Genomic DNA, 12,022 nt, shown 5'->3' on the forward strand with positions numbered 1-12,022 from the left:
CCTAAGTGCTCTCTTTCCTTCCCAAGACTGGGAGGGAGGGGAGGGGAGGCGAGGGGGGTTGGTGTACCGGAGCCAGAGAAGGAGGGTTGGTGGCGTCGGAGCGGAGGAGGGGAGGGGCGGTCGTCAGTGCTCGCATGGAGCCACAGGGCTCTGGTTCACCGGAGCCGGGGGAGGAAAAGGAGGGGACGGCAATGGGGCAGGGTCGTGGAGGGGAGGGGAGGAGGTTGGTGGCACCGAAGTCAGGGGAGGGGTGGAGAGGGGAGGGGGTTTGGTGGTCACACGAAGCGGGGTGCGACATGGATGGTGGGTGCGGCTGGACGGCGGTAGGATGGGGCCACAGTGGGGGCGATGTAGATGGCCATGACCTCGCCTCACGCGGCAAGGGCAGGGGGAGGCTGCGGGAGAAAGGAAAGGGAAGGGAAAATATATTTATATATATATATTTGGGGAGAAGGAGGGAAAAAATTATTTTGAAAAAAATTATTTTAAATTATTTTTAAAAAATATTTTGAAAAAATATTTTTTAAATTTAATAATTTATTATTATTTTAAAATTTTATTTTAAAATGAAAAAGAAGGAAGAAAAAAAATATTTTTTTGGGTAACATGGAACGGACAGAAAAAAAAAGAGGAGAGGGGAGGGCGCGTGAAGGAGTTGCCTTACTTTTTTTATTAGAAGAAAGAAAATCGGATAGTTTGATTTTAATCAAAGAAAATAATTTTTTGAAAAAATATCCAAATATGTCTGGAAGAAAGATTGTTGCCTTGCCTATTTATTAGGAGAAAGAGAGTTATATAATTTGAATGAAAAAGAGATGGTTGTTGGAAAAGATGATTCAGAGATGAATAATGGAGTTGTCAAATTCAAGTCATTTTTCGTTTCGTTTTATACCTATTATTTATATATGTATGTATTACCAGGAGGTTGAAGTATTTGAACAAAGCAGTGGAGAAAGAGAGACTGAGAAGGCCAATAGAGGAAAGGAGGAAGAAGAGTTGGAGATCAGAGGAGAAAAGGCAAAGAGTTTTGTTGAGGTGATTTAGAAAAAATATTCAAGTAAATTTTTTTCCTCGTTAGTTTAGATTTTTTCTCTCATCCGTTTAGATTAACTATTATGACAAATCATAAAGCACTAAGACTTTCTTTAAATAAGAACATCATTTGAGGAATACTCGGACGATTACTGGTGTTGATGTAGTAGCCGTCCAGTCCCAATTAAATGAGGGTTGAGAATTGCTTGAATTATCCAAACAACCTTCAGTACAAATTAAAAAAAAATTATTAGAGAGGATAGGATTGCTATTATGGATGCAATAGCCGTCCGCTATCAATGAAATTAAGCTCTCAGGGTTGCTTTGATTGGCCAAGTAACCTTTTGTAGAGAAAAAAAAATAGTTATTAAAGAGAAATGCTGTTGGTTGAGGGATCAAGAAGAAAAAAACAGAGAAAGAAAAAAATAAATGAAAGATGGAAGAAATTTATATATAATTTTTTTATAATATTTAAATAATTAAAAATAAGATAATAACATCTAAAAATTTATTTTTGTGTATCCGACTCTGCGCAACACGTGGGCCTTCAACAAATTTATTTTAAACGGATATACATGACACTCAAAGTATAGATATAAATATTGATATAAGTTAAATAATTAAATTTTATAACTATAAAATTAAAGATATTACTAGATAGATAGTAAATCAAAATAATAATATGTTAATATGTTTGTATATTATTTTTAAAAAAATAATGAGTATTATATAAAATTAAATAAAATTATAAATAAAATTAAATATTTAAATATAGAGCAGATAATTTTTGTTTTTATTCATATTCATTTTTATTTGATAAATAAAATATAGATGCAGATATTTATTGAATATTAAAATTTTTATTTATATTCGAATAAATATGAAACTGAACCCGGTGGACGTTGTGTGATCCCTTTCAACACCGACACACTGGCAGCCCGTGGATACCAATTAGATCCATCTGATCCACTACTCCACACAAAACATTCAGACCAGAATCCCCCACGTATTAAAACGCGCCACGTAATCAGACCCCCCCCCCCCCCCCCCCCACGCACCGCTACGCCGCGCTGGCGTCACGCGTCGCCCGAAAGCCGCGCCCATGGCCGCACAGATGTTCCTGTGGGGCAGCGAACCCCGAGCAGGTACACCCCAAGAATTCTGGACCCTATGGTCGCCATCAAAAAATATTCCAAGCCAGCCGTACGATATTCTCCGTGCGGCAACGCACTTCGTCTGCGTTTGCAAAAGCGCGAAGCCTGGGGCGGCTCCACGTGTGGGCCCCGACGGGCCCCACTCCTACTAAAACAAGGACATATCTCCCTTATTTTTTATTCCTTGGAGACGGGGGAGTTGGAAACTGAAGGTGGAAGCCAATTGACGGCGTCGAACGGATAAAAATGCCGATCGCCTCCTTGCATCGGAGAGCTCCACTGGTGCTCTGAAATCCTCTGCTCGCAGTTATGCTAGGGTCTCTGGTGGTGTCTTGAACCGGAGGAGGATATCCCCCGTGGAATCCGTCGATTCCGTTTGGGATTAATTTGTGGAGTCCTCCTTTTCGAGCCGACTGGAATTTGGCTGACTCGAGTTTCTCTTTATTCTGGATTTCTGGTGCGCATGTTCCTCCCTTTTTTTTTTTTGGCTTTGTTTTATTTTAGCGACTGAAAAGTTTGATTTTTGTTTTTCGAATTTCTTTTTGATTCTTTTTTCTAAATTATTTTGTTGAAATGATAGAATATTATGTCGATTTGATTCGGAAGTTGTAAACGTCTCTTTTTCGTCCTTCTTTAACTCGATTTTTTTTACTCCTGGAACGGTGATCTTATGTTAAAGTTCCTGACTTTCTTGAATTTATTATTGTTGTCAATGTTTTATGATTTAATTCCGGGGTTATCAGCATGTTTTCTGCATTAACTTCTTTGTTTTGATGGCTTTGCATCCTTTTCTCTGATCGTATCCTGACTTTTACTGCGTAAGGTGGAATTTTTCCTTGCTAGTTGGTACATAAATAGTTGGCATGATGCGCTCAAGTTTCCAAATATCTGATATTTGTACATTTATTACCTTTTTCTGTTGGGTAATTTTATGTAGGTTGGCTGCTGATTGAAGTTGCATAACAGTACTTTGCTGTTGGTGAAGATGAGAGCATTAGCTTGTTCTCTTCGACAAGTTCGGTGTTTATCTCGGCTTCATGGGCGAGCGCTTTCGTTGAATGGTTTGGGAAAAAATGAGAAAGTTTAATTTTGTGCAATCCGGTGGCAAATTCTTTGATCAATCCTTCTCGCAAGAAAGAAATCAGCAGATATCTGAACCGGACTTTGGTCCTCTGGAGGGCTCTGTCCACTCCTGCGGCAAATGAAGCAACCAGAGGTCTTCTTTTGACACCTCATCTCTGTGTTGCAAAAATTGCATTCATTTGGGAATCATGTTTTAAATTTTGGCTCGTTAGTGGGATCCATCGGTTTTGACATTGTCATTTTTGTCGGTGTTGATGTTATCCGCTGCAGATGTTGGAAGAGCTGGTCCTTTGCTTGAGTATGAAAGGAGAATTGCATCGGGGGACTAGTTGATGGTGACAGTTGCCAGGTATTAAATATGAAGTTTAACTCAATCTTTTTCGTATCTTTTTGGTTATTCACGCTCCAGTTCGTGCTCCATTTCTAGGTGGGCACCCTTAGAGTACTGCAAAGACTTTATGATCAGCTCATTGAGCATGAAGATAGCTGCCGGTTGGATAGATACAAAGCATCTGAGAAAAATGGGAGGTACTTGATACATACAGGACAGTTTATTAGTATTTCTAGAGTACATCCCAGGCTTGTAGATGTATTTATTGCCTAAATTATAGGTTTTTTTATTTTTCATCTGTCATCTGTTATCTGTATTCACGGTTTTATAGCATTGTTTTGCAGGAGCAGGTGGTTATGGTCGTGTCTAATTCCCCAATCTTCATATTCACCAGTCAATGGACTCTACCTTCATGGAGGAGTAGGCACTGGAAAGACAATGCTTATGGACTTGTTTTATGATCGATTGTAAGTGTAATCTGATACCCAAGTGAGGTATTTTGGGATAACTTACATGTCTTAGTCTTCTGAATAATGAAGCTTTAGATAGTACTTTTAGGAGTAAAGGAAATGCACTTTGATACATTGTTAAGATCATAGTAGATAATGAAATAATTGTTAATTTTTTTTGTGGGTGACGTAGGCATCATGAAGTAGTTGGTGATATCAGAGATTCTCCTGTCGTTCATTTGCGATATTCACCAATAATTTGCCTCTAGTATGTACCTGGAATATTTAGAAAAGACACATTCCATAAGTCTTTACATTTTAAGTATTGCATGTAGTCTTATTATTATGATTTCTTGGTTTCGAGTTCTTTGTTTGTACAATGACAAATTTATATTGTAACATGAAGACATGATAAAATACTGAGTTTCTTCTACAAAGCGCTTTTTCAAAATGTCCACATGCTCTGAGGTTAAGGATAGTTTGATTGCATAGAACAACCTGAACTTCATGAACCAAGAGAAATCACATCCATCGGAGTTTTTTCTTGCATTTGTTGAGTACTCAGATCTTTCCTTAATTGGTTATTAAGCTGAACAAGAGTAAGTTCAATTAAATGACTGTTTACTTGGTGTCCTGCATTCCTTGTCCATCTTGCCATTCATGTGCATGCTTCAACACATCCATGTGATCATTACCCATGATTGAAAGATTAGATGCTATAATGCTAGATGAAAGCTAATAAGAAACCCTCCAGACGTATGGTTGTGAGATATACAGCTTTGATTTAACTCTGAAACTTATCTTACAGATCACACTCCGTAAAGTTCCAAACATATATACATTTAGTCTAGTCCTTTAAGTATCCGTATTTTTTTTCTTTTGTCTTTTATGCTAGGAATCCCAGTTAGGCACCATAGAATCTCAGTGCCATGTAAATTGTAAGATACCGTGGCAATAATTGCTTATTTTCTTTGGTCACTATTCTTGGTTCTCTTTGCTTCTTCCTAGTTTGGTTTGCTTAAAATGACTCTGTTCTTCTTGGGGCAGGCCATGTAACTGGAGGAAGAAAAGAATACACTTTCATGATTTTATGTTGAGTGTACATAGTCGATTGCAGGTATCTTTGGCTTTATGATACTCTGTAGTGATCTTTATTCTTTTTCCTATAGATACTGTTTCGTTGAATGTTTTCACTTCTTTTACATTCCTGCTTTGTAATAATGGATTTTGCAGATGCATAAAGGGGTAGCAGATCCGCTGGAAGTTGTTGCAGGAGAGATATCTGATGAATCAGTTCTATTATGTCTTGATGAATTCATGGTATGTTAGAAATACTTGGTTAGGCCCTTAATTTCTGTGCACATTGTATGATTTGGCTCTTCGCAATGTTGCTTTTGAGCTCTAATGACTGTGAACATGTAATTGCAGGTGACTGATGTTGCTGATGCTTTGATACTGAATCGTCTTTTTCGACATTTGTTCAGCAAAGGCATTGTATGTAGCTGGCCTTTCAATTTTTCAAATTCGGCAGTTTTCCTTCTCTTTCAGTCTGTACGTATTTCACTGTACTGCTGAAGATATGAATTGACCTTGTCTTCTTGTTCTTCTATTTTCTTTGTGGGGCATCCTGTATTTTTTAGGTTCTTGTCGCCACTTCAAATCGTGCTCCTGATCAGCTTTATGAAGGTGGTTTACAGAGGGATCTATTCTTGCCCTTCATCGAAACCTTGAAGGTGTAATATTTGGATCTGTTCTTTTCTTATTATTTTGTATACCATATGTTTGTCACAGGTCTGCTGATGAATCTGGTGTAACTGCTGATGCAGGAAAGGTGTGTGGTGCATGAGATTGGCTCTTCAATAGACTATAGAAAATTGGGTTCGGTATATATTTACATCTTTTTTCCATTTTATGTCCATGGCGTGCTTGCAGTCCATTTTAACACTTCCAAGTATGCCTTTGGCCAACAAGTTTTACTATCCTGATGTAGGCTGAGCAGGGCTTTTACTTTGTTGGAAAGGAGTACTCTGAACTTCTTAAACAGAAGTTCTATCAGTTGATTGGACAAGAAATACCTGGTCCACAAGTTGTGGAAGTTGTTATGGGAAGACAATTGCAGGTCCTTTCCTTTAAGTCATAAAGTGTATAGGTCTTCCTATTGCATATGCAGGACAGACAATGAATATGAGCTCTTCTTTTCAGGTCCTACTGGGAGCTAATGGATGTGCATATTTTCCTTTTGAAGATCTTTGTGACAGACCTTTGGGTGCAGCTGACTACTTTGGATTGTTTAGTGAGTTGTCTCGATCCATTTTGCACATAAAGTTAAAGAAATCATATTTCTTTAAAAGCCATGACTTGTTTCTTTAACTTAACAAGAGCTGCCATTTGCTCTATGCAGAAAAATTTCATACTCTGGCATTGGAAGGAGTGCCAAAGTTTGGTCTCCATAACCGGACTGCAGCTTATCGGTTTGTCACCTTAGTTGATGTGCGTCTTAGTATTCGTTTGAAGTTTGATGATTGTGCATTACAAAGCTAGTCTTCTACATGCTGAATCTAGAATATGTTCTCTCTCTCTCTCTCTCTCTCTCACACACACACACAATTATCAACAAATTTCTTTGTATTTTCAATGCAAAATTATCTCTGTTTGTACAAGTAGATGACCTATCCAAGGAGTTGAGGCTTGATGAGTTGACTTATCCATTGAACTCAAAGCATCCAAATCCCCTGGACTTGTTTCATTGTTCTGTTCCATGGATCAAGTGTTGTTCAATCAAACTCATAATATTTTAATCTATAGAGATTCTCTATTGTTCTTCCTGGTTGACGAATTCTAGTGTTGTACTAGTTTCATGCTCATGAGAAATAAATTCTCTACTGGTTACAATAGTTTCAATTTACTCTATAATGATTTAAAAGCCATTATTGATCTACAGACATGTTAAATTGTTTTTTATGAAAATCTGTAAATAAAAAAACAAAAGAAAAACTAGACTGTTCCCTTAAAAAAAATCGATTCAATATATCTTGATCTTTTCTTTCCTAGCAAGAAATGTTTAACTAGTGATGGGTTTCTTTTTTGGATTGGAAAATAACTAAGATGATTGATTTCTTATTTAATTCAATTATTTCTCTTCTCTCAAAAACATTAGATGCTCATAATCTTCTTTTCAGCAAACTTGCATATTCCTTTTAGGTCATGACAGGATTATTGATGCTTGACTGATTTCTATCTGTGAAATAACTTCACAAGCCAGTTATAATGGTTACTGTGGTATATATTATCCTAATCAAATAAAATCTGAAGGTATCCAAAGGAATGGACAAAACACTGGCATCTAATTCCAATTTGATTTTTCATCAACATCCTTTTACTATTTCTTTTAATATCTTCATTTGCCCATTGACCTTATTCAGTCATTTTGGTTCTTTCTGGACAATATCACTCAAATGAACCATGCAAGTAACCTTTCTCTTGTAATAATTCTCTCATGAAACATTCTGTCATTATTCTTGTGGTTAGCAAGCTTCATGATTCTACATATGATAAATGTTTAATGGCATATGGCTGGCTTTGAACCAGTATAGTTGAGTTGTTTCTGATTTTGATTGTAGTGTCTAATGGTGTGAAAGAGTGTTATTTTGGTATGTAGGTGTTTGAGATGAGTTGGATTTGGATCAGATAGCCAAATAATCAGATTGACCAAAAAACAAAAAAATGAAGGTTGAAAAGTGTTACAAACTCCTATTTCAGATGTACATTATGCTAGAAAATCCTTTTGGGAAGAGAACAAGAAACGGATATATATGCATTTATAAATGGAGAAGCTCTATCAGGAGATTAAAGAGTTAGAATTTGTAGATTAAAGAGGAAGCAGTTGCGAGGAGGAGTTGTTTTATTCTCATGTTATTTTATCTATTGGCGCTGGGCATGTTTCTTAAGATATTATTTGACACATTTATCTTTGGGTGTTCTTTCTCACAGAATAACAGGAGTTGAGCTTGGTTTTTAATGGTAATTGGGATGTTGGCTGGGGATTTATCCATAGAAAAATGTTCTCCCCCATTTTTGCTATCAAGGAATGCAATGCATCTGTGCCAGCATCTCTTTTGAAATGAAGGAATCTTTGACAGCAATCTGATAAGTGGAGAAGTCTGGTTGTTAATTGCATAAGAGAATTCCTTTGTATGTTGTGATTTGCTTCTTTCTTTTCCTTTCATATAATTATTTATTTGCATTTGTTTTGGGAACTCATGTCAAATTTTGAATTGAAAGCACAAAATATGCAGAATCATAGTATTAAAGCTACAATTGGGAATTTAGGAAGCTGTTGTTTCAACACATACTAGAGTTCATCATCTTTGTTTGGTGCTAGTGTCGAAGACTTGCATCATCTTTGATGTGGAGGCCATGCCTTTATGGCTAGGGAAACCTCATGCACCAAATGATGAAGTGAAGGATTTATTGGTTCAAAAATCGTATCATATGCTGCACACAATGCTGAAAGGTCATCTTCTAGATATTAGGCATGCTGCATTTTGAGGCAAGTATATCGCAACATTCAGTGTTTGCTGTACCTCCCCAAATTGCTTGGTTTATGGCATACCATATCATACGGAATTGGAACTGGTACAAAAATACTATTTGGGTTGGTCCAGATCCCTTACCAACCATACCAAGGTATACCAAAGTGTACCGAGGTGTATTAAGATGAACCAGGGTGCATACCAACCCGTAATGCTCTGTACTGCCGTGATGGTACAATGAGAAGAAAACCTAGAGAAACATCTCTGTAGAGGGTGCATACCATACGGACTGGCCCCTACCATACCGTACTGAACTGGTATTGTGCTGGTACACTGACTGGTATCAAGATTGTGGACCTTGGGAACATTTATAAATAGTGTAGTTGAGCATGTTAGAAAAATGTGGTGAATCTCTTAAGTTTGTTTGGAATTGATATATGCCTAGTTTATTTGATTGGAGAAATCTAGGCATATACTCTAAGATGGGAGGCGCATTTTGCCTAGGTGGAGATTGTTAGGAAGGACAACTAATTTCAGTTTCTTTTAAATCTTCATATGAGATACAAATCCAAGTGCTATCGGTTAGAAATACATTCATGTCTCAAAACTCAACCTACTAGGACTGAATTATGGTCTTTATAATTTTGTCTTGAGCCATCAATGATGCCTTTCTGCATCAGGCTCTTCATCTTTAGCTCCATCATCTCCTTGATCTTCTTGTCAGGCATGGCCCCATTGTCAAGTCCACCTTCTTTCCAATGTTCTCAACCATTAGATCCTGCAACCTCACAAATGAGAAACCTAGATTCACCTCACTGAACTCAAACCTATTCTTCCATGAGGAGGAGGTTGGCGAACTGCTAGGTTAAGCCCAGGCTGGTATAGCTATTTCCATTTTCTAGTATATATGTTATTTTGATAATGAAGTGATGGGAGGATGATTTTTCATTAGTTACTTTTAGTTCTTCTTTTCAGGTTTTAACTGGTAGGTTAGATGACAAATATGCTTTCAACCATGAGTGTGTGAGATTAAGTTTGATTTTACAAATAAAAAACTGAAACTTTAACCTACATATTCTGCATCTTCAATAATTTTTTTTACTTTTTGCTTATGTGTATGCCATATAGGCCAGTAAGTGCTAACAGAAATATATCAATTTCTTCATTTTTATGACATTCTTGATATATTACGAATATGATAGTCTCAGTTGCTGCTGAAAATCCCTAGTGTTCTTGTCTTGTGCAATTAGATTGAACCAAGGTTCGCTTTAGAAGAAGTGTGATACTCAGCTAGACAAGATTGCTTATTTTTAGCAGGTCATTGTTAATAAAGGCCTTTGCATGCAATGTTTTGCTGGGGCAACAGCTTCAATATGATATTCTTGTCCCTTTTCACAGGTTATGTATGAGAACAGGGCCAGATTGTTATGTACAGCTGAGGCATCACCAATTGAATTATTTGAAAGAATTGTGACTGTGGATGATGCCAAAAAGACGTCTCCTAGATCTTCTTTGAAGTCAAAGAAAAGGGATGATCTTGATCTTTGCGTGGACAATGAGCTGGGATTTGCAAAGGACCGCACAATTAGCAGGTATGACATCCATCTTATATATCTGACTCGACAGTCCCACTGAAGTAAAGTGAGGATAAATAATCTTTAGTTTTGGATACAAAGATTCGGTGATCAGCTCCGGCAATCTGATCTGGCTGACATAGTTTTAAAAAAATGCAACTGCTCTGAAGCAAGTAGCAAGTGCCTCAGGGGGATGTTCATTTTCATTCCATTCCCTTTTATATTCTTTAGGTTTTATGATGCACTTCAGACTTTCCATGAAGTAAAAAAAAAAAAATGTATTGGCCTTCTATACATACATACATAATTTTTCATTGCTATTGTTGTTTTGCAGATTAACAGAGATGAACAGCAAGGAGTATTTGGAACAGCATGATGCCAACTTGCAGGAGAAGTCCCCTGAGGATGAAGATGAGAAGGGCGATGCCTTACAAGCATCATAATTTGTTTTTAACTTATTATTTATAATGTTCCATAATACGAGCCCATGCTTGTCAATTCAGGAGAATGTTCATTTAATAATGCACCATTAGCTTCAGGTTTATCGGAAGCCTAATCTGTATGGCATGTAAAGACTTGGCCCACCGCACCCCTACCCCCACCACCACACCCCACCCCCACAACCACCACCGCCCCCAGAGATGGTTATATTATCTGATTACATCATCAGAATAAAACAAGCATTTACTACCAGAATATTCAAATTCAAATTGTTGGAAAAACTTCATTTTTAAAGCTTGCATCACCCGATGCCATTAATCCTTCCACAATTTTGATCTCTCATTGTTAAAATGCTTGATTTGCTACAAGCAAACAATTCAAGATACTCCAACCGTGATAAAGGCATAAGGATGACCGCCTATAAACATGAGGCCTCACGTGTTGAAACCCAAAGGCTGGACGTCCCAAGGGGTTCGGTGGGTGTAAGAAAAACCTAGTCCGCCCAAGAGTTGGATGCACGCTTAAAGGAAAGGAGTAAAAGGAAAGGTGCTGGATTTTTTTGAGACGAAAAAAAAAAAAAAAGGCTAAGGAGCTGAATTTTTCATGAGAAAGAAATCAAAAATGATGAAGAAAGATTCATGATCCATTCGTGTGCGCGAAGAGCAAAGGTTAAAATTCTTAAAAAGGATTTTCAGCAAAAGAGAAAAATAAAATCCACCGTCAAAAAGGACCTCTACAAGAGAGTTAGCATCTCGATGAGATCAGATATTTTGATCAGATGATGATCTCGTGTGGATATCTATAGAGGTCGAATGTTTGTGCTGTTTCAAGAATGACCTGAGCTTCTAGTTTCTAAAATTCTAATGATCTTTGTAATTCATATGATGGAAGAGCTGAGAATTAAGGAATGGATGATATTATGTTCCTGCATAATTGTACCCTTTCTTGGTATTTAAGTTGTTAGAGTAACATTGTACATAATTTCAAATATATATATATTTTTTTTGGCTGCATGTATGCGGATTGCGCCTATTCTTTTTTTTTTTCTTTTTTTTTCGGGGGGAGGGGGGGGGGGGGGGTTTAAGAAGGGTATGCACCAATCAGGAAAACGTATTACAACCCAAGCGAGCACAATGAGTCTCCTGAAGAAGTAAAGCAAAAACCAGGAACTCATAGTGTCATCCAGGTTCAGTATAAGAAATGGTAGACCACAAAAACATAGCAGAGAGCAGAATACAGATAATTGGACAGTAACATAACAGGCCAAAAGCGCTCTGCTGGAACCGCAAAAGGAAACCCATACAACTTGCAGGTGTTGCAGGAAACACTTGCAGTAGTGCAGTGACCCATGCAATTTTGAGACATGCAGGCAGATTGCACATTGAAGTTCTGATTTACTGTTGATGTGAAGAGCCCACTGAACTAG

General features: G+C 37.5%; 1 protein-coding gene across 1 annotated transcript; it reads left to right on the plus strand.

The window, feature by feature from the left end:
- Positions 1 to 3,133: 3,133 nt before the first annotated feature.
- Positions 3,134 to 10,697, plus strand: LOC105049889 (uncharacterized). The gene is given in 16 exon segments (XM_073242791.1): positions 3,134 to 3,262; positions 3,265 to 3,402; positions 3,540 to 3,593; positions 3,596 to 3,618; positions 3,697 to 3,797; positions 3,945 to 4,067; positions 5,097 to 5,166; positions 5,283 to 5,369; positions 5,478 to 5,543; positions 5,690 to 5,782; positions 5,876 to 5,932; positions 6,040 to 6,168; positions 6,252 to 6,342; positions 6,451 to 6,539; positions 9,980 to 10,173; positions 10,490 to 10,697. Coding segments are annotated over 16 exon segments (1,515 nt in total). The 5' UTR covers positions 3,134 to 3,171; the 3' UTR covers positions 10,599 to 10,697.
- The last annotated feature ends 1,325 nt before the right edge of the window (positions 10,698 to 12,022 follow it).

Source organism: Elaeis guineensis, chromosome 8 (assembly GCF_000442705.2).
Source record: "Elaeis guineensis isolate ETL-2024a chromosome 8, EG11, whole genome shotgun sequence".
NCBI classification, from domain to species: Eukaryota; Viridiplantae; Streptophyta; class Magnoliopsida; order Arecales; family Arecaceae; genus Elaeis; species Elaeis guineensis.